The sequence below is a fragment of the Cnephaeus nilssonii genome (genome assembly GCF_951640355.1).
Source record: "Cnephaeus nilssonii genome assembly, chromosome: 10".
Taxonomy (NCBI): domain Eukaryota; kingdom Metazoa; phylum Chordata; class Mammalia; order Chiroptera; family Vespertilionidae; genus Cnephaeus; species Cnephaeus nilssonii.
Genome location: NC_137081.1, coordinates 2,185,668 through 2,212,504, shown reverse-complemented (window position 1 = coordinate 2,212,504; position 26,837 = coordinate 2,185,668). Strand labels below are relative to the sequence as shown.

The 26,837-nt window shown below is 49.9% G+C and overlaps 1 protein-coding gene across 1 annotated transcript in view; it reads left to right on the top strand.

The window, feature by feature from the left end:
- COL5A2 (collagen type V alpha 2 chain) overlaps nt 1-26,837 on the top strand; it is a 73,075-nt gene that overhangs the window by 35,085 nt on the left and 11,153 nt on the right. The window contains exons 18-46 of the mRNA XM_079782731.1: nt 1,405-1,503; nt 1,798-1,842; nt 1,951-2,049; nt 4,769-4,822; nt 5,049-5,156; nt 6,148-6,201; nt 6,729-6,827; nt 8,009-8,062; nt 8,773-8,871; nt 8,978-9,031; nt 9,120-9,173; nt 10,079-10,132; nt 11,155-11,208; nt 12,922-12,966; nt 13,289-13,387; nt 14,172-14,279; nt 14,589-14,642; nt 15,971-16,024; nt 16,984-17,037; nt 17,929-17,982; nt 18,409-18,516; nt 18,616-18,669; nt 19,397-19,450; nt 20,096-20,257; nt 21,088-21,195; nt 22,521-22,628; nt 23,676-23,729; nt 25,569-25,676; nt 26,170-26,223. Coding sequence (XP_079638857.1) covers nt 1,405-1,503; nt 1,798-1,842; nt 1,951-2,049; nt 4,769-4,822; nt 5,049-5,156; nt 6,148-6,201; nt 6,729-6,827; nt 8,009-8,062; nt 8,773-8,871; nt 8,978-9,031; nt 9,120-9,173; nt 10,079-10,132; nt 11,155-11,208; nt 12,922-12,966; nt 13,289-13,387; nt 14,172-14,279; nt 14,589-14,642; nt 15,971-16,024; nt 16,984-17,037; nt 17,929-17,982; nt 18,409-18,516; nt 18,616-18,669; nt 19,397-19,450; nt 20,096-20,257; nt 21,088-21,195; nt 22,521-22,628; nt 23,676-23,729; nt 25,569-25,676; nt 26,170-26,223 — 2,205 coding nt within the window. The remainder of the gene's footprint in view (nt 1-1,404; nt 1,504-1,797; nt 1,843-1,950; nt 2,050-4,768; nt 4,823-5,048; nt 5,157-6,147; nt 6,202-6,728; nt 6,828-8,008; nt 8,063-8,772; nt 8,872-8,977; nt 9,032-9,119; nt 9,174-10,078; nt 10,133-11,154; nt 11,209-12,921; nt 12,967-13,288; nt 13,388-14,171; nt 14,280-14,588; nt 14,643-15,970; nt 16,025-16,983; nt 17,038-17,928; nt 17,983-18,408; nt 18,517-18,615; nt 18,670-19,396; nt 19,451-20,095; nt 20,258-21,087; nt 21,196-22,520; nt 22,629-23,675; nt 23,730-25,568; nt 25,677-26,169; nt 26,224-26,837) is intronic.

The window sequence follows — 26,837 nt, the reverse complement described above, 5'->3', positions numbered from 1 at the left end:
CCTCCTGGAATCTGTTGAGGAGCCATGAGACAATCCATGCAGACCCTTAGCATCAGGCCCTCCAAACAGGTCGCTGCTTCTTTTAAAAACGTATCTTGATTGTTGAAAGAATTACTTGTGTCCCCCTGTTTTCTCATTGACCCCCTCCACACCTGCCCCGCCCCCAGGCCCTCACCACACTACTGTCCGTGTCCACGGCTCTGCACGTACGTTCTTTGGTTCATCTCTGCTTCTTGTGAGCAGTGCTGCTCACATTGGACATGAGCTTCGAAAACACACACACACACACACACGGTCCATACCGACACTTCAGACTCTGAAGCGTGGGCGCCATCACGTCTAACGGTTCTTCAAGCGCTCGCTGTGCCGGCTGTGAGCTCTGCCCCGGGGAGCGGCTGCCTCCAGCGCTGCCCTGGGTCTCACTCCCGCCCCTTCTTCACTGAGAACTCACTCTGAACTCAGGCACGTGGGACCTCTGTCCCCCCCGTATCTGGTCTGCTCCCCGAAGTCCTAATCCCGCCCTCAGTCCCCTGATGAAAATAGGCAAATCCCCTCCCCTGCCTGTGAGACCCCCGTCCTCGCAGGAGCCCGGCTGCCGGGTTAAGGGAGGAAACTCAGGGCGCCCAGCACTGCGCTCAGCAGAGGGGCGTCTGGGTGAAGCTCCAGGGCAGCCACACGCCACCCAGCTCACGGGCCCCCCGCCCCCCGCCTCCGGGTGCTGCCAGCACTGCCTGTTGGCTCCGGAAAGCTGCTCGGTAAAGGCCAGCACCTCGCAAAACTGTTCCCCTGTCTTACCAGCGTCCCCCGTCAGACCCCGCTTCTGTGCTTGGTCAGGACCCTCTGTGCCTGTGAGGGCCCCATGGCCCCTGGCTCTGCGGGTGAAGGACACACCCACATCCGGTTCATCGCGTTTCAGTGAAGGGCCACAGGGATTGGACAGGGTTTCTTGACACTAATGAGCTCCCTAAAGCTAGGATTTTAGTTCTAAAATGTCAGGATTAGGTATTCCTGGTACAAAACACAGCGGATGAAATACAGAAACCCGGTTAAGTTTGGATTTCAGTTCAGGGAAGTGTAAATGTTAGTACAAATACATCCCGAATGCTTCATGGACAAACTTCCGCTGCGTTAGCTGCTGTCGATCTGCAGGAGAGTTAGCTGCACGCCCAGCATTGGATGCCCTCTGGACCGCACCCTCGGGTTGGGTGCCCTGAGCGCGGCCGCATCCGCCCGAAGGGGCGGGCGGGGAGCCACTCGAGGTCAGGCTCAGCCCTGCACAGCAGCTGTGCTCTCGACCCCTAGATGTTTGGGTGGAAGATGTGAAACTCCAAGGAGGCCATCTACTCTGACTCATCCCGTGCTGACATGTTCCTAACATGGGCGTTTCCCTTTGCTCCCCTTTAGGGAGAAGCAGGTCCCACCGGGGCCCGAGGCCCTGAAGGCCCGCAGGGGCAGAGAGGCGAGACGGGGCCGCCGGGGCCAGCGGGCTCCCAGGGCCTCCCGGTAAGTGCCAGGCCGGGCGCAGGGTCCGGAGGCCGGCGGGCAGCTGCGGAACGAAGGCTGCTCTCCATCCTGTCCGGCCGGCCTTCCCGTGCTGCTCACCACCGTGGGGAAGTCAGGTTCCCCCTGTGAGCTGCCAGCCGTGTCTGTGATGGGAAACGTCGTAAACGCTATGTTCATGGCGTGGTGGGAGTTGGTTTTGGGGGTAACTGTGGTCTCCCTTTCGGAGGATGGTAGGCGTCTGAGGGGACCCCGCACAGGGCCGCGCGTCTGATAGACTTTCCGTGTCCCTTTCAGGGCGCCGTGGGGACGGACGGTACTCCTGGCGCCAAAGGCCCGACGGTGAGCACCTGGTTTGTGCTGCGTGACGTTCACGGGGACGCAGGGCTTTGGACACCGGCGGGGACGCCTCCCTCGGTCTCTGCTCACGGTGTCTCTCTCGACTCACAGGGTTCCGCAGGCCCCTCTGGGCCTCCTGGTCTGGCAGGGCCCCCCGGATCCCAAGGACCTCAGGGCAGCACTGGCCTTCCCGGAATCCGCGGCCAACCGGTAACGTCCTTTAACCACTCTTGCCGTTAGTGTGACGGGGCTGAGCTCCCCGGAAGAGCAGCATGGAATGAGATGCGATGAAACCGTGGGACGTATCTGAAGGAGGCGAGCGCAGGCAGGGACCTTGATAAAGAGAAAGCAGATGTTCACACAGTGTTGATGTCTGCATTCAAAGTGGAACATCATGTTAGTGGATTTTTATGTAAAATAGTAAGGTCATAACTTTATGCTCCAGGTCACAGAATTTTACGGGTAGTTGAATAATGAACATTATAGAAATACTAGAGGCCCGGTGCACGAAATTCGTGCATGGGGGTGTGTGTCCCTCAGCCCAGCCTGCACCCTCTCCATTCTGGGACCCCTCGAGGGGTGTCCGACTGCCTGTTATCAGGCCTAAACGGGCAGTCGGACATCCCTCTCACAATCCAGGACTGCTGGCTCCCAACTGCTCGCCTGCCTGCCTTCCTGATTGCCCCTAACCACTTTTGTCTGCCAGCCTGATCACCCCCTAACCATTCCCCTGCCAGCCTGATTGATGCCTAACTGCTCCCCTGCCAGCCTGATTGCCCCTAACTGCCCTCCCCTGCAGGCCTGGTACCCCCAACTGCCCTTCCCTGCAGGCCCGGTCGCTCCCAACTTTCCTCCTCTGCTGGCCTGGTCACCCACAACTGCCCTCACTTGCAGTCCTGGTCTCTCCCAACTGCCCTCCCCTGCTGGCCTGGTCACCCCTAACTGCCCTCCCCTGCTGGCTATCTTGTGGCAGCCATCTTGTGTCCACGTGGGGGCAGCCATCTTGTGTTGGAGTGATGGTCAATTTGCATATTACGCTTTTATTAGATAGGATTAGCAAGCCAGTGTGGGGAAATGTGGAGGCTTAATGGGGACTTATAATAATGATGTGACTGAAAATGGATTCAACAACTATTTTTTGAGAGTTATTCTTTCAATTTCTTTAATTTTTAATTTATTGATGAGAGAGAGAGAGCGAGAGCATGCACATAACATCAATTTGTGGTTTCCCTTACTTATGCATCTATTGGTTGCTTCTTGTATGCGCCCTGACCCTGACTGGGGATTGAACCTACAACCTTGGCATATCGGGACGGTGCTCCAACCAACTGCGCTACCCAGCCAGGGCTTAATTTTTATTTAATTTATTGGGGTGACATTGGTTAATGCAATTATATAGGTTTCAGGTATACCATTCTATAATAGAGTGTCCCCCCAAAATGAATACACTTTAACAGCTGATAGCTCAATTTTGAAAATGAAATATATTTTAATAAATGTTGCCTTTATAATCACTCAAAATTTGTGTATACACTTTTGGGGGAACCCTGTACATTATCTGTATATTGTATCGTGTGTTCATGACCCCAACTCAAATCTTCTCCCATCTGCATGTATCCCCCCTTCACCCTCTTCTACCCTCCCCCACCCCTTTCCCTCTGGTCATCACCACACTGCTGTTTGCCTTTGACCATGAGGTTTTTTTCCTTATTTATTTAATTTTTTTACTTAATCCCTTCACCTTTCTCACCAGCCCCCGACTCCCAGTCCCCCTGGCAGCTGTCAGTCTGTTCTCTGTGTCCATGAGTCTGTTTCTGTTTTGTTTGTTAGTTTATTTTGTTCATTAGGTTCCACATGCAAGTGAAATCATAGGGTGCTTGAAGAAAGCTTTCAACATGTTGTTATATTTAATGAGTTTCCATATTTTATAGAAATTATTTTCTAGGAAAAATATTATGATGTGCCCATAAGGAATAAACAGATTGAAAACTTGTGCTTACATATGTTTTAGCTTGATAAATTAAAAAACCATTTTTTTTTCTAGTTCTACTTAAACCAAATATTTTATATTCTGTTCCAAGTAATTTGGTTTTGCTGATAAATTCTTCTTGCTGGTGACAGATTTATTGAAACATGAGGGTTGCTGATACTTCACATTTTATCACATTCAGCAATCTGGTTCCTACAACCTACACTGCAATTGGTACTCGAAGACACACACACATAAAACCCTGAACAAAGAAAACCCCTAAAGCCCCATGGAGGTGAAATGCCCTATTTGAAGTTGTCATACTCTCAATAGATAGAACATAAATATAAAATTATTCCGATTCTGGCCCTAGCTGGTGTGGCTCAGTGGATAGAGTGTCGGCCTGTGGACTGAAGGGTCTTAGGTTCCAGTCTGGTCAAGGGCACATGCTCGGGTTGTGGGCTCGATCCCCAGTAGGGGGCGTGCAGGAGGCAGCCAATCAATGATTCTCATCATTGATGTTTCTATCTCTCTCTCTCTTCCTTCCTCTCTGAAATAAATAAAAATATATTAAAAAAAATAAAATTATTTCGATTCTGGGTGAGCGAGTCTATTTCCTAAAATAAACCCTAAGTAGGTTTTCTGTAGACGTGGTGATTGTTTGGTTCTCATTTTAATGATCGAATTGGGATAATAGCTAGATAATTAGAATTATTCCAGCATGTGGAATAAAAAGCAACATTAGAAAACAGAGCTGTGGAGGACCACTGTGAAATAAACACACTGCTACCAGGTTCCGCTGAGTTTATGGAAGTTCACACACATTGTGTCAGATTTTCACACGGGACAGCGCTGGCGTTGGCTGGCAGCCCTGACTCAGCTCCGGGCTGTTCGGGGGCTCAGGGGGCTGATGAAGGGGGGCAGGCAGGGTGCTCCCCGCTGAGGATGCTTTCATTTCAGGGCGACCCAGGAGTCCCGGGCTTCAAAGGAGAAGCTGGCCCCAAAGGGGAACCGGTAAGGGCTCCTTCTCTTTAAACGATGAGAAGAACATACCCATGGCCTAGCCGTCGGCAGCTCAGAATGCCGCAGTCTGTGAATGACAGCGATGGGGGATGGGATCCCTGGGCAGGGAAATAGCCGTCTGACATGATTTAGACCGTGTGGCTGACTTCATTCGTGGTCTCCCCGCTCTCCTCCCTGTTGAGCGGCCTTTCCGGTAACTGCTCTTCTGTTTCCACAGGGGCCCCATGGCGTTCAGGGTCCCATCGGCCCCCCGGGTGAAGAAGGCAAAAGAGGTCCCCGCGGTGACCCCGGCGCAGTTGGTCCTCAAGGGCCGGTGGGAGAAAGGGTAAACTGAGTCATAACGCAAGTGCTCTGGTTCCGGGGGATAAGTGGGGATAGCGAGGAAACCAGAGCAGCTGAGAGACGTGCGTGCAGGAGCGGGGTCAGCATGGAGGTCTGTGCGTTAGAGGAGCCGCCAGCCACTGTGTCTGCGTCCACGCAGCTGAGGGACGGAGCTGATACCGACGGGTCACTGCTCCGCCGTCGGTTGTGTGTTGGGGTACACCGGCGAGCAGAAGGCACCGTCCCAGCCCTCATGGGGGGCTGGTAAGCAGTAGTTCACGTTGATGGGGAGGTTGGCACCAAACAAGTCAACAGGTAAAGAAAAACACGACGACACATTGAATAAAGGCCACGCACACCTCGGAGGTGACAGGGCGATGCGGTAGGAGGAGCTCTGAGTGTGACTGGGGTGACGTTAGATGAGGATGTGGGAGACAGGATCCTGTGGGAAGATGGCATGTTAGCAGAGACCTGGTGGCTGAGGATGTGCTGGCGGGAGGACGTGGGAGGAAACAGCAAAAGCCCAGCCCGAGGCTGCCTGTCAGTCGGAGGACGAGCCAGGCCTGGGGGCCAGGCCGCACTCACACTGCGGAGCCTCAGGGACAGGCCGGGGAGGGCGGGGGAGAGGCCGGGGGAGGGGGGGGCCAGGCCGCACTCACACTGCGGAGCCTCAGGGACAGGCCCGGGCCGTCCAGCAGTTGCTTGTGTAGACACGCCATTGCTTTGCCTCGCCAATCTGCATGTCAGTGTAGGTTTGATTTGACCATGAGTTGTTAGAATATGTCTTGCTCTGAGTAACTTTTTGGCTCGGTGCTTACATATTCTTTAAATTTAAGATGTCCTTCTGGGTAGTAGGTTTTTCCTTGTGCATATCCACTGCCATGATGGCCTGGTCACAGAGTCTGAAGCCCGTAGGACTAAAGAAGAACGTTAGCCCCTCGTTACGTTACAAAGCCGCCCTCAGCTATTGAGAGTGGAATCTTGCTCATTTGCAGGGAGCTCCTGGCAACCGCGGTTTTCCGGGCTCGGATGGCTTACCGGGACCCAAGGTGAGGCCACCTCTCAGTGTTGCCATGGTGCCCAGAAGGTGCCATGGCCCGGGGTCCTGATTTAGCCTTGGCCCGGGGTGGGGGTCCAGATCCAGAAAAGCTTGGGGCGCAGAGGTCGGGCATTTGGAGGGGTGGGTGGAGGCTGACGGTGAGGGGTACGTGGGAGCTTGTTTCCACACTCGTCAGGGAAATGCCGAGAAGAAGAGGTCGTGGCCATTTCCTTCAGCTGGCGTGTATTTCTTCCTTTATCTAGAAATTTAGATTCTTTCAAAATTCTGTTTCCCCCCAATATCTAAGTGATTGGAGCGAGGCTCTCATCGCCCGTTCACAGTAATGATGATGCAGTGCTCTCTGCCGGGAGTGCCCGTTAGAGCAGACGCGGGGGGGCTCTGTGCACCCCGAGGCCTCCCAGGGCCTGCAGCTGCTGTCTGTTAGCTGGGGCTTTGGCCAGTAGCACGGAGCTCCATGTGTGCTCACGTGTGTCCCCCTGCGCTCTCTCCTGACACGTCTGCTTTGCTTTGGAACAGGGGGCGCAAGGAGAGAGGGGTCCTGTGGGCTCCTCAGGCCCTAAAGGCGGGCAGGGGGACCCAGGACGCCCAGGTGAACCGGGGCTGCCAGGCGCTCGGGTAAGAACATGGCCGTCTTGTGGTCCATCAGCCGAGAGACGTGCTCCTGGGAATTCACTGAAGGGTGTTCCCTCCCTCCCTCCCTCCCTTCCTCCTTCCCTCCTTCCCTCCCTCCCTTCCTCCCTGCCTTCCTTTTTAACTCACTTTCACAATTTGGAACATTTCTTTGTTTTTTGGTTTTGACCCGATTCATTATTTTGTAAATACTCGTTTGTTATTTTTGTCACATATAGAAAACACACTGAGTTCTAGTCTTCCTAGCAATTTTACCTCTTTACATGAAAAAAAGGTGTTTGTAAATTTTCATATATATTTTGATATTTTGCTTGATAACTTATTTGGCTTGACGGAGAGAATTTATGGTGAGTGTCATGTGAGACATATGTTCCATCACTTGAACACTTACTTCAGCTTCGGAACTGCCCTCGTGGTCAGTGGCCAGCAGTGCCGCTTCGGGAGAAGGAGTGACACAAACAGCTGGATGAGACGATGCACTGGGCTCCACACGAGTTCCTTCCCCTGAACCAGCACTGAGGCCGCGCGTAAAGCCCCCGCTGGCTTCCTCCTTCTAATGAAACGTCTTTGCTGGGACATTCTTCCCTCGTGTCTGATGGAGGGGGAGTGCCGCTGGGTGCCGGCCAACAGTGCTTACAGGGAAAATGACCCCTGGTTTTAGACCGCACCTGGACGGGGGGGCATCTGGACGGGGGGCTCTGAATGGACCATACAAACCGGGTGGGAGCATGGCGTTGACTCTCCTGATTTGGGGGTGACTTGTACCTGGGCACTCCGCTCGCTGGGACAGGGTACTGGGTTGGAGGTGCATTACAGACAGCGGTTACGTGAGATTTCCAAGCCTGGGTGGCCCCTGGACCACCAGGTAGACTCATGCCCTGGCATCTGGCCTGGGCATTGCGGGAGGTTGGGGGATGCCCTGGAGGCAGAGCCCCCCCTGATGCCGCCCCCCGGCCTCTGTGCTGGCCACCCTGCATCCTTCTGAGCATCCTTCTGAGGCCACCAGGTGAGGCCAGGATGGTCCGTGAGCTTGTCTAGGGGACCCTGAGGCGCCCGAGAGTGGCCATTGCCAGGTGGAACCTGGTCCTATGAATGCGATGCTGTTTTTACTTCCGGAATCTTCAGCTGCAGGTCAGCGACAAACTGACAGTTACTTTGATTTTCAGGGTCTGACAGGCAATCCTGGGGTGCAAGGTCCTGAAGGGAAACTCGGACCTTTGGTAAGTGTTTTAAGCCAACGCCCACCACCATGAATGTTTGTCTATGCCCGCAGCTTAGCTGAGGTTGAAGTTGTTGATTGTGTGCACGCTGACCGTGTTTATCTGGTTAGAGGGCCCTGCCCCATGGACGCAAATGGTTAGGATCTGCGTATTTTCAAATTGACCAAAACTGATCACATTTTATTGAAGTACATGTTTGAGATTAAAATTGCTTCCTGGACACCAGTGAAAAAGTCAAAATGATGTATTCTTAATATTGATGAGATTTGTCTATTAGCAACATTCTTATTTCTCCATGTTCCTTCCAATTTGATACATGTAAGAGAGAAGGAGGTATGAATTTTGACGTCTCATATATTCTGGGCCCTTCTTTTACACTGCGAATGGGAAATGGAAGTCCCGAGTTTTCATTGCCACAGAGTGAAAAGAGAAGGGAAAGGATTCCTCTTTTCACCTGAGAATGTGAGGAGACACGGAGATGAGGCTCGTGTATAGAATCAGAATAAAGTCTCTTGTTCTAAAGAGTCAAAAATACTTGAACAGCGTCTGCTGCTTTTTGTAGACACTCACTGTTCTAGTTCACTGAGATAAGAATGGCGGGTAGCTTAAACCAGAGTAAGCTGTACAGTGAGCACAGGCCGTGGCAGCAGGGTGCTGTGATGTTTAGAAAGCACTTACACCAAACTTACGTGGCTCCCGTGGCTTTGCAGGGCGCTCCGGGGGAGGATGGCCGCCCCGGGCCCCCCGGCTCCATCGGAATCCGGGGCCAGCCTGGGACCATGGGGCTCCCCGGCCCCAAGGGGAGCAGTGTGAGTACATGTTTAATGTGCCTGTCGCCTCCTGTGGCTCTCACCTGGGACAGGCGTGCTCTGAACAAATGGACTGACATGGAAGTTTGTTCTATCCGTTCTTTAGGGTGATCCTGGCAAACCTGGGGAAGCGGGAAATGCTGGTGTCCCTGGACAGAGGGTAACTATACATGTTCCGTTAAAGAAAAAAAATAAGTGACCCAAATTCTCATGGCCCTCGTCTCACAACTTCTCTCCGTGTGCCCCAGGGAGCGCCGGGGAAGGACGGTGAAGTCGGCCCTTCTGGGCCTGTGGGCCCCCCGGTACGTGATCTTCTAGCAAAAATATATTCATATTACATTTTCCATGGTGTTTGTCCAAGACTTTACTTACGATAACTTTTGGGGGAAATAAATAAGAAGTGCAGATTGAAGGATTTCAGTTATTTCTTTCCTTTTGATTCCTGTGCTGTTGGGATGACTGGTTTCTCCATTTTAAATCTCTATAACATGCTGATGGCAAAAGCTACTTCGTCATCGTTATGTATCACTGTTGAAAAATAAGTCAACTAAGGAAAATAGAGCTTAACATTTAATACTGAATTTTATTTAAAATATTAAAATACCGAATATTATCTATCTTATTCTAATAATGTGTCGTATAGACATTTATTTAAGCTGGTTTTTTCTTTTGAGGGGCTAAAAAGGAATAATGTTCTTTGAGGTATTATTTTCATCCTACCATTGTAAAATGAAGTGTTTATCAGAAATATTTTGGCATTTTATTTGTTTAAAATACCAAACGAATTAAAATGCTAGCTTTGTTGACTAGTTTTGAAGGTTTGATTAATGGTTTTTATGACATTTAGAAATAAACCACAATGAAAATATCACCATTTTAGATTAGATATATGAAAGTAATGAATTTTCCCATCTCCAATTCATCCAATTTCCCCATAATGTTATGATTGGCTCCAGACATTTTGTTTGGATGAAGAAATAAACACATGTCATCAGTCTCCTTGCTGGCTTTGAAAGATATTTTCTCACTAGTAGGGACTTCAAACCAATAGATGACTTTTAATACTAATTTAGTATCCGGCCAAAGTGAAAAACATGTGATTGGAAGAAATACAGTAAAATGGAAAGACTTGTAGTGTTCTCACAGACAGGAAGCAGGGTACGGTCGGGCTCTGGATTTTCACCATTTCCTTTCCTCCGTGACGCAGGGCCTCGCCGGGGAGAGAGGCGAGCAGGGTCCCCCTGGCCCCACCGGCTTTCAGGTACGCGCTGGCTCCGTTGTTCAGTCCCTCGCCCGCTGACTGTGCGCTCTGTTAAAATGTGAAAAGATAGGATAAAACGATGCGTAGCTCTACAATTTTCCAAGTCATCCCTCTTTTAGTAAACAGGGTAGACATTTGAATAAAATCAAACATTTTTTTTTCCAAAGAAAAAGAAGAGACTTCCCCTGAAAAACTGATTAAAACCCAAAGCTATTAACGAATTAAAAAGCAAAAAATGTCCTTCATATCTCAGTGACGTTTGTTTAACTGTCTTAAGGCATATCTGATTTTATTGGCACAGTGTCTAAACGATTTTGTTGAACAGATTTTCATAATTTATCTAAATATGTTGGTGTGGCAGATTATTCAGCAGCATGGAGAAGCATAATTTGGGGAAAAGAAACTTTCAGTAGTATTCTAGTAACCTAATAGATTGTTTCCAGAGCCTTTAAAAACCTACAAATCCAAAGAGCCTCCTGTTATATTGTTCTTTCGTTGGCTTAGTGATATGCTAATGAAGGCCTAATCCAGTGGTCGGCAAACTCATTAGTCAACAGAGCCAAATATCAACAGGACAACGATGGAAATTTCTTTTGAGAGCCACATTTTTTAAACTTAAACTTCTTCTAACGCCACTTCTTCAAAATAGACTCGCCCAGGCCGTGGTATTTTGTGGAAGAGCCACACTCAAGGGGCCAAAGAGCCGCATGTGGCTCGCGAGCCGCAGTTTGCCGACCATGGGCCTAAACTGTCAGCTAGCTTCTGTGTTTATGTTAGGACAGTGGTCGGCAAACTCATTAGTCAACAGAGCGGCAAACCATGGCTCGAGAGCCGCAGTTTGCCGATCGCTGTGTTAGGAGCTGGAAGTCTCTCAGTCTGTGTTTGCTCAACTTGTGTTTGAACAGTATCTTTTGCTTGAAGATAGAGTCCCGGAGGCCTTATGAGTTGTGGAAGGTCCACTGCGAACACGGGTGGCCTGGTCCACTTCACTGAGTCACACCTTCCTTTTGCTTTGGTTTCAGGGGCTCCCAGGCCCCCCAGGGCCTCCTGGGGAAGGTGGAAAGCCAGGTGACCAGGTGAGTGTTTAAAGAAGAACAGCAATACTAAAAACCACTGCTTCTCAATGTCTCTCATTATGTGTGAGGCTCCATTCTGGTTTGATTTACATATATTATCTTTTTGTAATATCTTTTTATTGATCTCTGAGAGGAAGGGAGAGGGAGAGAGATGGAAACATCTGTGATGAGAGAGAATCATGGATCGGCTGCCTCCTGCACGCCCCACACTGGGGATGGAGCCGCAACCCAGGCCTGTGCCCTGAGGGGGAATCAAACCCTGACCTCCTGGTTCAAAACAACCCCCCGCTACTATTATCACCCCTTGTTATGGAGAGGACAGAGAGGCACCCAGATGTTAGGTCGCACAGCTGATGGGCATTGAGCCCAGGTCAGATGCTTCCCACGACTGTTCTTAATCCCTGAGTGCATCTTAGTCATGTGATCGAGTTTTACTGGAGGCTTTACCAACTGTTATGAACAGATACTACTTTATTTCTATCATTTTATGAGCACATGGATTTATTTAATTTGTTTTTCTCTGAGTAATTCATTCATTCCACCATTCAACCAATGTTTGCTGAGTGCTGCGTGCTTAGCTGTACTAAGCCTTGCTTGGCCTTCACCAATTGAACAAAATGGTCCTGGGCCTTGGCCTTCAGCTATGTGACAGTAGGGGACAGAAGGATAGGGAGACCGTTACAGTGATTCTAACTGCTGTGGTGGGGGAGCACTGTGTTTATGGAGACACAGACGGTGCTGTTGATTCAGACGGGAGGCTCAGGAAAAGTTTCCTGGACGAAGCCATAACTTTCATGAGATCTGAAGGATGAAGGATGGTAAGCGGAGGAGGAAAGGTGAGGAAGCGCGCTAGGACGTGGAACAGGAAGGACATTTCGCAGGTCAAGTGAAGGCTGTGAGCACAGTTCTGTGAGTCAGGAGTGCCGAGTGCAACTCGGAGTGGAGGGAGGCTGGAGGCGTGAATTTGGGGCCAGATCATGGAGGGTCTTAATTTGAGTCCTATGTGTTCTTCCTCTTAGAATAACGGGCAGCTGATGAAGTGTTTTTAAGTAGGGGCACTACTGTTTGATGTGGGTTTTAGGAAGACCACACCTCAATGAAGACAGTAATTTCAAGGGATAAGACCAGAGGCCTACTTTATACCTACAGTGATTATCTTTATCAAAGAAAGAAGACTTAATTGAAAAACTTTGCTTTAGTTAAAAACAAACTTTAATGGAGTCATGGCTGCCCTAGTCTGATCCCACAATTCCTAGTAGAGTGTGTTACCCACATAATATGTTCAAGAACTTTTTAGTGAGTTGAGTGGAATTAGCTTTATTCAAAAGACCAGTACTCTACTGCTTTTAATTTCACTTCCCTCTCTTAAAACTTTTTCACATTGTATTAGGAAATAAAAGGCTTTTAGTATTTATATTATTTTATCTCTAAAAAAATGAATGCACTTTGGAAGATAACATTTTGTATGTTCTCATTGCCAAAAATCAAATATTCAGTTACAATATAAATTTTTCTGGAAAAATATTTCCATCCAATTTATGTGATATCCACTCTATTTATAAAAGTGGACACATCTTTCTTCCATATTTTGGGCTTAGGCAGACTTCTAATAGTGCGTTAAAAAATTAGGTGTATGATCTGGAAATATTTCTAATAAATAAATAAAATTTAGCTCCAAGATTTTCTTCCAACGTTTTAAAATGTGTTTTATAGGGAGTTCCTGGAGATCCGGGGGCCGTGGGCCCACTGGGACCTCGAGTAAGTATTCTCTCCTTTAAACTAACTGCTGCCGTTGGCTTCCGTTTAAAAAGCACCTCTTGCTAGTATCTTAAATGGGCTTTACTGTAGCATTAAAATTCTCCTACGTGTTGCAGATCAATCCCATGAGCAATATTCTGTGCTGCGAAACCCCTCTATCCTGCCTTCGCGTTTATTTCTTGTCACTAAATTGGGAAACTGGGCCTCAATCGTTGTTCGTTTCTAAGCTTTTCTCCAGGAGGAGCCTTTTTCGTGTTTTCAGGAATGTTCCTAACCCATTTTTAGATCAACTGAGGTTGTTTGAATCCCACTGTTGTGCTAGGGAGAGCGCGGAAACCCGGGGGAGCGAGGAGAACCCGGAATAACGGGGCTGCCTGGCGAGAAGGGCATGGCTGGCGGGCACGGTCCTGATGGCCCCAAAGTGAGTATGGACCTAATGTGCTCCTCGTGTTTTTCAGGTCATTTGATTATTTTGTTTTCTTCTCCAACAAATACTTAACGAGCACCTCCAGGCTGCCCTTGGCCCTACGCTCAGCTGAAAAGGCGTCTCAGGGTTGTGCTGGGGTTTATGCTCCACTTTTCTTGTCTTGTGTTCCACGATTCTGCTTACAGACTATATGGAAGAATGTTGTTTTTGCAATCTAAAATACAACACAGCAGAAGGCAAAAATAGGCACCATTTCTTTTTGGGCGCCATTTTAACACTGGTAGAAGACAATGTAACCAATTTCAGTGTACACAGCTGAAGTGGAATATTTCATGATTATGCAAATCTTTAAGATCCAAAGTGATTGCGTAAGATTTGCTCCAATTTAATCACTGAATGAGCCTCAAAGCCAGCTTAATATCATGGGTTTATTACAGAGAGAATGGCATACTCTCTGAATGTAATATCTCCTTTCTTTATTAGAATCTCATCATGATGTTACCAAAACAAGAAAAAAAAAGGAAGCTCTATATCATTTTTATTTGTACTCAATGTCCCCAAAGAGAAAAGTTGAAAACATAAACTGACTATCAAAATGGCAGGTCTGATGGTTGTTTTTTTAATGAACTCAGAGGCAATTTTTCCAAATGAAACCTATAAGCACTTGGTCATACCATGTGAAATCTCCGATAATCTACTATTTTAACAGCAGCACGGTGATTCCATGTGGTTCCATTTGGATGTTGAGGTGATCTCCCTTCCTGCTGGTTCGTTTCAGGGCAGTCCGGGACCAGCTGGAACCCCCGGGGACACAGGCCCCCCAGGCCTTCAGGGCATGCCCGGGGAGCGAGGGATCGCAGGGACGCCAGGCCCCAAGGGCGACAGGGTGAGTCCTTCCTTCCTTCCTTCCTTCCTTCCTTCCTTCCTTCCTTCCTTCCTTCCTTCCTCCAGTTAGATTTTCTACTGATAATGATTTCCTGGGCAGACTTTGACTTCCACCGTCCTGAGTCACAAGTCGCTCACTCATTCATTTTTTAATATATATTTATTGAGCGGATGTACAGGGCCAGGCATTGTTCTAAGCTCAAGGAGATACAGCTCCAAGCATAAGAGATAGCTCCCTGCTCATGAGACCTCCATGCAAGGGTGGGAGAGAGGCCACCAGACGAACGCCGGCCGTTCTGTGTCTCCCCAGGGCGGCATAGGAGAGAAGGGAGCTGAAGGCACAGCTGGGAACGACGGAGCAAGAGTAAGTGAATCACTCGTGCCCCCTCCCCCAGCCCTGGAGTCAACATTGTCATCATCATGTGAATTTGCCTGGACTTTCCAGAATAAAGTTGGTGGTGCTCCCACGTGGTCGGGCTTGGAGAATGAGGAGAGCCGAGGTTAGGTGTTGACCAACCGTGGACACTCGTTTTGCTTACCCTGAGGTAGGGCAGCCAGGAAGGAAAGTCACTATTGAGAGACGTGAGAGGTCGCTGCTGTGAGCGGTGGGGCCCCTCTCATCTTTCTACGTCACAGGCATGTTTAGTCTGGAAAGGAGCTGATCGAATGGGCCGGTCTAGACCTTCTTCCAGGCACGGCAGGTAGAGCTCTGTAGAGCAAAGCTGTGGTGAATGTTTCTCAGTCTATTGGAGGTCAGGGGTGAGAAAACAGCAGGGCGAGGAACCAGCATTAGTAAAGGGGGAAATGAAGAAGACATTTTCTCTCTATGAGAAAGTGTGTACATTAATTTCTTATTTCATCAACTCCTTTAAGGAAGCATATTATTGGAAGAATGCTGTTCCACTCTAGATCCAGAGAATTGGATAGAGTTTTCTCGTGTTCTTGTTAATAATATAAAATTGAAAAATCATTTTTGCTCCTTAAGCTTCTTCAGCAGTACACACAGGAATTCAATTGCAAGCGCATATCTGGCTGCGCAGGACTAGGCAGTACACGTGTATCAGAGGGAAAACGTGGTTTAGGAAGAGCTGCAACCGAGCGGAGGGGGGAAGTCTGTGGCCACATGTCCAGGAGACCCAGTTTGTGTCCCGTGGCAGCTCCCCTGGGCTCTGAGCGAGAGAACCCCATCTTCTCAGTGTAGCTGGGCTGTGACGCTCCTTTCATCCAGGAGGAGGTAGAAAGCCAAATGCATTAGCATACATCACTTTTTTGAAATAAAAGAGTGACATTTTGCTAGTGTATTAGAATGTGAGAATATGGCATTTTGTACAAAGAAGACACGTCTCTTCAGTCTAGCCTCGAATTTCAAATAGGTATTAGCAGCATGAATAGGCTGAGGAGCAGGGAGGCGCTGGTAGAGAACAGCACGGAGCCGGCCTGCTGTCTGAAGGCAGGCCACATCTGGGTGAGTTGATTAGATTGAAGAGATGAAAACATTCTGTGGAGAAAATCCAGTGGAGATTGTTCTAGACTAGAGAGAAAAGTGTTGAGAATATGTAGGTGACATTGTTTACGTAGGTCATGCTTTGCGAACGCAGCCACATTGCACCAGCACAGTCCCTTCTCTGTTTGTTTAAACTGGAGACTTTGTGCGTGCTTGCCCTCAGTGTCCTGTCCTCTGTTCACCGACAGGGTCTGCCCGGCCCCTTGGGCCCCCCGGGTCCTGCAGGTCCCACTGGAGAAAAGGTAATGAGTCCTTCTGTGGAGTCAGAACCCTGAGGCCTGGATGCGGGCTCTTTCTCACTGTGTTGGCCCTTTCATAAAGCATGGCCGTTGGCTAGTTCACATCCATGTCCTCCCCGTTACCTGCCCTCCCCGTTACCTGTCCTCCCCGTTACCTGTCCTCCCCGTTACCTGTCCTCCCCGTTACCTGTCCTCCCCGTTACCTGCCCTCCCCGTTACCTGTCCTCCCCATTACCTGTCCTCCCCGTTACCTGTCCTCCCCGTTACCTGTCCTCCCCATTACCTGCCCTCCCCGTTACCTGCCCTCCCCGTTACCTGTCCTCCCCATTACCTGTCCTCCCCATTACCTGTCCTCCCCATTACCTGTCCTCCCCGTTACCTGTCCTCCCCGTTACCTGTCCTCCACATTACCTGCCCTCCCCGTTACCTGCCCTCCCCATTACCTGTCCTCCCCGTTACCTGTCCTCCCCGTTACCTGTCCTCCACATTACCTGCCCTCCCCATTACCTGTCCTCCCCGTTACCTGTCCTCCCCGTTACCTGTCCTCCACATTACCTGCCCTCCCCATTACCTGCCCTCCCCGTTACCTGTCCTCCCCATTACCTGTCCTCCCCATTACCTGTCCTCCCCATTACCTGTCCTCCCCGTTACCTGTCCTCCCCATTACCTGCCCTCCCCGTTACCTGTCCCCCACATTACCTGCCCTCCCCATTACCTGTCCTCCCCGTTACCTGCCCTCCCCGTTACCTGTCCTCCCCGTTACCTGTCCTCCCCATTACCTGTCCTCCCCATTACCTGCCCTCCCCGTTACCTGCCCTCCCCATTACCTGCCCTCCCCATTACCTGTCCTCCCCATTACCTGCCCTCCGCATTACCTGCCCTCCATGCGGTGCCCACCATCCCATAGTGGTGCTGTGTCTGCTACTGTGTCGGACGATAACCATCTACCATCTGCTCCGCAGGGTGAACCTGGCCCTCGAGGTTTGGTCGGCCCGCCTGGCTCCCGTGGCAATCCTGTAAGTGACCGTGTGTTGTGGTCTTAGCATCGCCTGAGCAGTGGGACAGCTCCTCACTTTGTCTCGATGGCTGTAGGAAGCCGTGCCTGATACGTTAGGCTATTTATGACTTTCTGGTTTTCAGATTTTACTTTCCTCATTAAACTTAAAAAATTATCACTCTACTAATGTGATACATTCGAGTGAGTGTAGGTAAGCAGCTCACTAACTAAGTAATTCAGAGGCTTCTTGGAAACTTCAGACCTGGGAAATTTTGTTCTATGGAGCGTGTGTGTGTGTGTGTGTGTGTGTGTGTGTGTGTGTATCACATTTAAGAGTCTTTCTCAAGCAATATCTCTGATTTTTCTATATATTATTTCAAGACACTCCAAATTTATATAATTGTATTTTTAAGAAACTTTCATTAAATTTATTGGGGTGACGTTGGCTAATAGGGTCATATAGGTTTTTCAAGTGTCAATTTCTATGATACAAGATCTGCATATTGCACTGTATGCCCACCACCCACAGTCAGACCATCTTCCATCACCTTATAACAGCCCTCTTCAAGCCCCACCCCCTCAGCCCCTCTCTCTGGCGACCACCACCCTCCCTGCTGCCTGTGCCCACGAGTTTTAGTTTGATTCCCGCATGTGAGTGACATCATGTGGTTTTAGCTTTTTCTGACTTCTTTCACTTGGCACAATATTCCAAGGTCCATCCGCGTTGTTGCAAATGGTGGTATTTCATCCTTTCCTGTGGCTGATCGTGCTCCAGTGTGTGCAGGCACCACGTCTTCTTCCCCATCCTCTATCACAGGGCACTCGGTTGCCCCCATGTCTTGGCCACGCGAATAACGCTGCAGCATTCCTGCGCATGAGCAGGTGTGAAAGCTCTTACCTTGTCTTCCAGGGTTCCCGTGGTGAAAACGGCCCAATTGGTGCTGTCGGTTTTGCTGGCCCCCAGGTATGATTTTCACGTGTCTCTTACGTTCAATGAACACTCCCCTGTTAGAGCATGCGCTAATTAATTATCATTGCCATATGTTCTGAAGGTAAAAGAGTCTGGAAAGTTTGCAGTTTTCTAGGTATTCTCATTTTCAAAATAGTTCACGGACTAGCTCAAAAATGGATGAGTTCACACAATTCCAAATTCCGTGCTTATTTGTTATAATAAAACCTGGTGCGATAACTTACTTCTCTCAGACCGTCTTTAAGGACCCCCCCCCCCCCCCCCCACCAGGCCATTCTCTCTCTCTGCTGTCATACTGAGTGCAAAGCACCACTTCTTAGCAGCTGATGACGTTCTGTGTTAATCATGTTAGTAAGAATCGCTGTAGAGTAACTTGTCTGGACGTGTTCTGATCATTGCTTATTTATGCCGTTGACACAGGGTCCCGATGGGCAGCCAGGCGTGAAGGGGGAGCCCGGAGAGCCAGGACAGAAGGGAGACGCCGGCTCTCCGGGGCCACAGGGGCTGGCAGGATCCCCAGGCCCCCACGTAAGCGCGATGAAGACCTGCGGAGCGGCCCGGTGCCCCCAGCTCGGCCTGGTGCAGCCGGTTTGCCTTATGCCGTGGTCTCTCTGTTCCCCCATCTAGGGCCCGAACGGTGTCCCCGGACTCAAAGGCGGGCGAGGAACGCAGGGCCCACCGGTAAGTTGGTTTGGGGGGAAGCTCTGGGCTGACCCAGCCGGCTGAGGCATCGGGGCCTCCTGGATGTTTGAAAGTTGACCCGAAGCGGCAACATCGAGCTTCTGCGTGTGTAACGAGTCTGGAGCGGAAGGCGTTGCGCGGAGAAGGGGGGTCTGTTAAAACCGGCTCCGCGGTCTTGGGGACCCGCCGCCTCCCTCGCTGTATGAGCGGCATCTGAGCTGCGGACGGTGGGGAAAGTGCTGGAGCGCTTCCATTCCTGTGTGAGACACCGGTGTGGTTCAGCCCTGGCCTGGAACATACCTGCCTGTGGTCGGCAAACTGCGGCTCACAAGCCACATGCGGCTCTTTGGCCCCTCAAGTGTGGCTCTTCCACAAAACACCACGGCCTGGGCGAGTCTATGTTGAAGAAGTGGCGTTAGAAGAAGTTTAAGTTTAAAAAATGTGGCTCTCAAAAGACATTTCAGTCGTTGTCCTGTTGATATTTGGCTCTGCTGACTGATGAGTTTGCCGACCACTGTTCAAGATGAATGGAGGGCGGAGAGGGAAAAGTCATCCTTCCTCCCAGCCAACCCAGCTCCACTCTCAAAACAAAGGGTGCAAGCATGGCTAGACGTGGGCCGCAGCACGAAGGGACCCCAAAGGCCTAGCATCCCTGTGGGAAAACAGACCCCGGGAAGCATGCGCCGTTCGCTGTTCCGTTAAGGGTGCTTCTGTGCTGTGTTTCCAGGGCGCTACGGGATTCCCGGGTTCTGCCGGCCGAGTTGGACCCCCAGGCCCTGTCGTAAGTCATCACACTATTGAAGGTGGAGTAACTACTCACACACACATGCAAATGCACACCAACACGTGTATCTGTACATATTACAGAGATGCACATAGACTTAATTCTCATTACTTATTCTTTAATTTAATGCAGAATGATTTGTTTCCCATATTAACAACCCTTAACTGATAATTCCTACCGGTGTGTGGTCAAAGCAAACTCATCTCTGATCCACTGACTCTTGGGGGAGCTTATCTGCAAGTCCTTTTCGCCCCAATCTTGGACTCCTGTCCCCTGTGGTCACTGACTCCCAACAGTTCTGTGCTCACCCTTCCCTGCAGCTGGGAAGCATTCCTGGGACTTTGTCTACTAAATGCTATTCTTCCTTTATAAGGTGAGGTCAGGCAGAATAAGGTGTTCTGTATTTATTGTTGGGTCAGAGCCGTAAGCCGTTTGAAATTCAAGTTAATCTCAGCTTTGAACAATGCCTCAGAGGGGATGGTCTGCAAATGAGGTCGATCTTCTTCTGGGGAATGAATATCTGAGTATCCGACAGGAAAACGGGGGGCCGTGAGGCCGGGGAGCACCCCTGAGGCACAGACCGCTGCCCCGGGCCTCCCAAGGCCCCCCCCCCCACCCTCCCGCTTTCTCTCTGTCCCCTAGGGAGCTCCAGGGCCGGCGGGGCCCCTCGGGGAGCCCGGGAAGGAGGGGCCTCCGGGTCTTCGCGGGGACCCCGGCTCTCACGGGCGAGTGGGCGATCGTGGACCAGCCGGGCCGCCCGGGGGCCCAGGAGACAAAGGGGACCCCGGAGAAGACGGGCAGCCTGTGAGTTGGCATCTTTGCTACAGACCACCTGTAACTAGATACTTGCTAGTAGAAACCGTCCTGACCACTGTCCAGAGAAGCTGTTTGTATATGTGGGCACTGGCTTTGTGCCCTATACCACGCGTCCTCAAACTACAGCCCGCGGGCCACATGCGGTGTTTTTGCTGTTTTGTTTTTTTACTTCAAAATAAGATATGTGCAGTGTGCATAGGAATTTGTTCATAGTTTTTTTTAAACTATAGTCCGGCCCTCCAACGGTCTGAGGGACAGTGAACTGGCCCCGTTTAAAAAGTTTGAGGACCCTGCCCTGTAGGCTTTGCATGCACAGTTCTCTGCCTTAGAAAAAAGCGCATGTGTAAATAGAAAAATATAGCACTAATGGGTGTGGTGTTCAAAATCCAAACGAGAAAACACTCTTTCTGATATATCTGTATTGCATGAAGTGAGTTTTTTATGAAGTACATTACTTCATTTAATATCCAAATGCCTTTAAACATTAATGTGTTCAGATAAATCGTATTATTCTCTTTATTTTAAAAATGTATCCTTTTAAAAGAGGAACAACATTTGCCTGAATAGTGACCTCTTTTATTCCATCAATATTCATATTAATCTTCAAGTTCTCTTTCATTTGATAAGCTATTTTTACTTCTTAAATGATGTTAGAAGGCCTGTGTGGATGGTACATTGGTTACTTATATAGTATGCTCTGATGAATCAGAGAACTTTTCCCTGTACCAGAAACACCTGAACAGTGTGACCTACTGTGACGTTCTTGCGCATAGTTTTACCCTGGACCACTTCTCATTCTAGTTTATCCTCCAAATTAGGGTCCCGATGGCCCTCCTGGCCCAGCCGGCACCACCGGGCAGAGAGGGATCGTCGGCATGCCGGGGCAGCGTGGGGAGCGAGGCATGCCCGGCCTGCCGGGCCCCGCGGTGAGCAGCGGCCGGAGTCCGTGTTTCTCTGATTCTGTGCAAGATCATTTGTGTATATTTTTGCTGAATAGAGTTAAAGTCTTCTTTTGAAACCAATTCCGAGTATCTTCAAAAGCTTTTGACTTTACATGTGAAATTCTTTCTTTAAGTATCTTACAAAGTCGTTGAAAAGTGTATTTATCTGACCTCGGGGCTAGTGAAGTAACAAATATGGATGTGGATTTGGGGTGACTCTAAATCTTTCTGCAAATATTAAAACTACCCGAGGAGCCGGAGAAGGGGGTCTCCTGGTGAGTCGGCGGCCTCTCCTTAGATAAACATGCGGACAGAAAGGCCCACAGGCCACAGAGCCGCTCTCAGGAGCCATCAAGGCGAGGAAGGAGTCGAGCTAAAGTAATACTGGCCGTGACAGTGGGGAGAACTCGAAAGAAAACCTCCGAAAGTGATCCCCGGTCCCTGGGGGGAGAGGGGCAGGGGTGGGTCCAAGAATCTCATATTCTCTGGAGCGTGGATAGAAGCCGGGCTCATTATTAGCTTTGAAGACACGGAGTTTTGCCCCTCGGAGCTTATACACGTGAGAAAAAACTAGGTGCTGTTTTTTGTGGGGTGTTGACTGAGAAAGGAGCTGCTGGGGCCTTGGCACTGGGGCCCCTGGGGGTGGAGATGGGAGGCCAGCCAACCGGGAGATAAGGAATGCTTTTGCCAGATGGAGCCAGACACCTGGGAGGAAGCTCGCCCAGCGGGAAGACAGGGCGTAGAAATAAAGTGAGCAGACAGCGCCGGAGTAAATCGGACCGGGCATTCTTTTAAAAAACTGTATTTGCATTGATCTCAGAGAGAGGAAGGGAGAGGGAGAGAGAGATGGAAACATCAATGATGAGAGAGAATCATTGATCGGTTGTCTCCTGCATGTCCTCCACTGGGGATCAAGCCTGCAACCCAGGCATGTGCCCTTGACTGGAATTGAACCTGGGACCCTTCAGTCTGTAGGTCGACCTCTATTCACTGAGCCAAACCAGCTAGGGCTTGTTTGTTTGTTTGTTTTGTTTTAATTGATTTCAGAGAGGCAGGGAGAGGGAGAGAGAAATAGAAACATCAATGATGAGCATCATTGATTGGCTGCCTCCTGCGTGTACCCCACTGGGGATCGAGCCCACACCCCAGGCATGTGCCCTTGACCGGGAATCGAACCACGACCTCCTGGTTCATAGGTCGACACTCAACCACTGAGCCACACCGGCCGGGCTGAATGCATGCAGCCTTTATGGGGAGTGGCATTCTTACATTTCTTTGGAAGTGGGTGACGTATCTATACCCTATTCCAGGGCACTCCAGGAAAGGTGGGAGCGACGGGTGCCACCGGAGACAAAGGGCCCCCCGGGCCCGTGGGCCCCCCAGGCTCGAACGGCCCTGTCGGGGAGCCGGGACCTGAGGTGAGTACCCAGACAGTGGCTCTTGTCGGTGCCATGGGGACGGCTTTTTCACTCAGAGGTGGACTGAGAACCTGTGTGTGCGTTCTGCTGGAGGAAGTGTCTGGGGGACGGTATTTCTGTGCCCGGCTTGCCTAGCGCGTTGACAGGTGATGCCATCGGGAACCATAGCAGGATCAGGGCTTTGCTCTGACCGTCACCTCCTCTGGCACCAAGCAGCTCAGTTGATTTAGGTTGCTGCCAATTGTTTTGAATGTAAAAGGACACATTCGTCCACCCTTCCCCTGTCATTATTTCATTGTGTTAGCAGCATATTTGTCACAACTGCCACTTTATAGAGTGATAGGGTTAGTGTAACTGTTGGACTTGAGATAAGGGCCAGGTGGAGATCATTCTCCTACCCACCACGGTACAGGGACAGGCTTGGTGCCATGGCCCCTGGGGCTTGTGGGGGGAAACCAGGCTTTGAACGAGGAGTGAGAGCTTCCGGGGGCATCGGTGCCTGCAGTGCTGTGACGAGGGAATCACCATCGGCTCCTGGCTTGTGCTTGTGGAAGGGACAGCCGGTGCCCTTCAGAGCAGGTTTTTTCATCAGACGGAGCAGCGTTATTCTGAAAAAAAAAAAAAAAAAATAAGGAGAGAAGACTATTTTTAAAAGTCATTTGATGGTCTAATTATTTTATTTAAGAACTTTACAGATATTTTTTGGATAAGCTTTAAGAAGTAAAAGTAAGAAAAACCATTCACTGGTAATACAAAGCAAACAAAATGTCAAGAATTTAATTTATTGTATATGTATTTCAAAGGATTTGAGACTGTTTCCCTTCGTTAGAACAAAAACATGGAAATGAAGAATTTAGATTAGGTAAAAATAGGTTAATTTCTCAAGCAATTCAGAGTGATGGAGAAGACGGCCCCGGCTGCCCTCTCGCTGAGGTTCCATAAACGCCGTCACAGTGGCCGGCGGGGAAGTGTGGCCGCTGGGACGTGTCTGGCGGCGGGGTGCGGTTTTTATTGCCAGTGAACCCCTTTTCAATGTGATCTCCTTAGGGTCCGGCGGGCAACGACGGCACTCCGGGACGGGACGGCGCTGTTGGCGAACGCGTAAGGCCCTGCCACTGACTAGCACGTCCAGGGGATGGCGGGGGGTGGGGTGGGAATGTGAAACCTTCCGGACACTAACCAGGGGGCCGCTGCCTTCCTCCTCACGGCTCCAGTCCAGCCCCGATTCTCCGATAGAAGCAGAAATGTCATAACTTGGTCGATCTCATAAATGAAACGAGATTTGAATGCTCCGCGAAGTGAGACGGCGGTTTCAGTGAGAGGAGGAAAGCAAATGGCTTTCCTGTTTGTGCGACACGAAGGCGTCGGCTGGGGCTGCCTTTGCAGTGTCTGAGTTTCAGACCCACTCGCAGAAGTGGGGAGCGGTGGGGCGTCCACATTCCCTGCTCACCTGGCAGCGATGCCCGTGAAGAGAGAAGCCCTGGGCTTTCCAGGGCTGTAGCTCCTGATGTGGCGTCAGCTCAGACGTGCCCTGAGCGGGGATCCCCACTCTCCCGGAAGCTCCAGCCCCGAGGGGGCCGCACAGCTGTGCGGGGCGAGGTGCGTGGACGGCCAGCACAGCCTTCTCCCCAGCCGAGCCCCGGTCACCGCTCTCCCCACCCCGGGCCCGTCCCGGCGCAGAGCGGGCTGGGGAGCCGGGCAGGCCTGGCTGGCATCCTGACCGCTGACGTGACCGGCTATGTGACCTTGAACACAGTTTCCGAACCTCAGTTTTCAAAGACTCTGAACATGATGAGACTTACACTACAGGGCATTTGTGTTTCACATCACGTGTCGTGTACCCATTAGGCACTCAGGTAAAGAGGAAGAAGGAGTTTTGACGAATTTTGGGGCACCCCCTTCTACGTAACGCCAGGGAATGTAAATTTTCCCTCGGTCAGTAGGTATTGTGTAGTGCCTTAGCCCTCAGAGATTTTGCTGATGGGTGCCCCGATGTCATTGCGGATATATATGGACCCCCATGTGCATTTTAAGTTTCCATCGCATTTTATTTTGATCGTAAGTTTAAATAGTTGCCAAGGTCATCCTTGGCATTTTCTAAGAGTATATGTGCTTTCTGAATGTTTCTTTCAAAATCCCGGAGTTGCCAATTTAGCTTATTCAATGTATTATGAGTCTATTCTCTAATCTGTTGCCCAAGTTCATCCTGGTGGCCAAACTAACCGGTCAAGTAAGGCGGTTTCTGCCAGAAGAAAACGGTCTGACCCCATTAATTACATATCCATGTTCCGGCAGCGGTCCTCCCGCTTCTGATGGCTGAACGAGACCAGAGAGGCCGGAGCCCTGCAGGGGGTCTCCCGAGGAAATCGGGGGCGGCCTCCTTCTTCAGACGCTTCTGAGCTGTACCCTCGGGGCGCTGTGCACCCGGAGACGTCCCCGGGGGCCCAGCGGGGTTCCTCCTGGGGCAGTGCTCCGCCACGGGGTGCAGGCGGGGTGACGTCCGCCTGGCTTCGCGCGATGGGGAAGGAGCGGGAGGAGTGTCCACCCGTGTTCTCAGAGACCAGGCCCGGGTGGGAAACCCGGAGGGCGGTTCCCTGACAGGTTCTGTCTCCCCCGCCGATGGGCGAGGCTTCCTTTCGCCCCGAGCAGACACCCCGGGGCGGAGACTCCGGACCCAGACCACGCTGCTGCTCTCCTCGGGGCTGCGGGAGCCGCAGGGCAGGAGCCAGGGGAGCGGGGAGGTCGGGAACTGGGGTGAAATCATCTCCTTCTTCTCAGTTTGAGTTATTAATAAGTAAAGGAACGATTTCAGTAAATTATAAGTAAAATAATAAAGCAGGTTTTTAGAAAGGTGTTGTTTCATCGCGGATAGCATGGGCATGTGGAATGCCACTGTGTGAGGATGAATGTTAAAAGAATGCTGTCCTGTTTTTCTGTCAGGGTGACCGCGGAGACCCCGGGCCCGCCGGCCTGCCGGGCTCGCAGGGTGCCCCGGGCACGCCCGGCCCCGTCGGCGCCCCCGGAGACGCAGGACAGAGAGGAGACCCGGTAAGGAGAGGCCTTTTCACCGGCAGCGACAAGCATCAGCGCTCCGCATCGGGAGCTGCTTGGACGCATGCATACAGTCCCTCCTGTGCCCCGACGAGGACTCCAAACCAAGAATGACAAACAGTTCATTATGAGTTATTTTGTGTTAGTCTTCGAGGCAAACATTTGATTTCTAGTAGATATTCCAAAATTCTGATGCTTTGACTTTCACCACCTAAAATATTGTGATTTATAGGAAATTGTGTTAAATTTAAGCAAGTAACGTTTCACCAGTTAATAAAACTGATTATAGAAGTGTCATTGGGGTTAGATGAGCACACTCTTACCCAGGGACATGAGCCTGGTTTTCATTAATCAGCCGTAAGAGTGTGCATAGGTGCACATAAACGTAATAAGTATCCAGCTACAAATATGTTGTTTGAGTTCTGTATCTACATAGTCTGTGCACTTGTGTGTTGTTGTTTTTACCAACTTTAGTGGAAATTTCTTCCAGGGTTCCCGCGGCCCCATAGGGCCCCCTGGTCGAGCTGGGAAACGTGGCTTACCTGTAAGTTCTGTTTTTCTTTAAAAAATTATGTCTTCTTTCATAAAATACACTCCCAAAGAAAAAGTACAATTTAAGGTTTATAAATGTAAATGACCAAATTTCTCAAGCTATGAATTCTTTCAAATAATCAATAGAGACTCTTAGAGTCACAGTTTCCTCCCAAAATAATAGGAATGATCATACCCTTCTTTCTGAGATTTTTCTAAAAATCACATACTGGGTTTAAAGGCTCTCTGTAAATGTTAACAGCTCTATTCAATATTATGTGTTATTTTCAATGAGGTGGCACTGCCCACGTTCAATTCTTTTGCTCCTTGCAGTTACTTCCAGGTTAGAGAGTCTTATACAGATGTCTTACTGCAAATGAATTGTTTCTCTAGGCAGTCTCTTCTGTTCCTTTCACACCTGTTATAGAAATCAATATCAATATTTATGAAGATCAATTGTAGCCGTAAAATCATGGCCTATTATTAAATCTTAATTCTCGGTTTTGATTTGAGCCCGGCTAGAGAAGATTTCATAGTTCCATAGCATGTTCAAGTGAAACGTTTTCTAACCAGTTACAAAAACAATGTAGTTTCATTTTCTATGATTAAATGAATTTTAGTTAATAA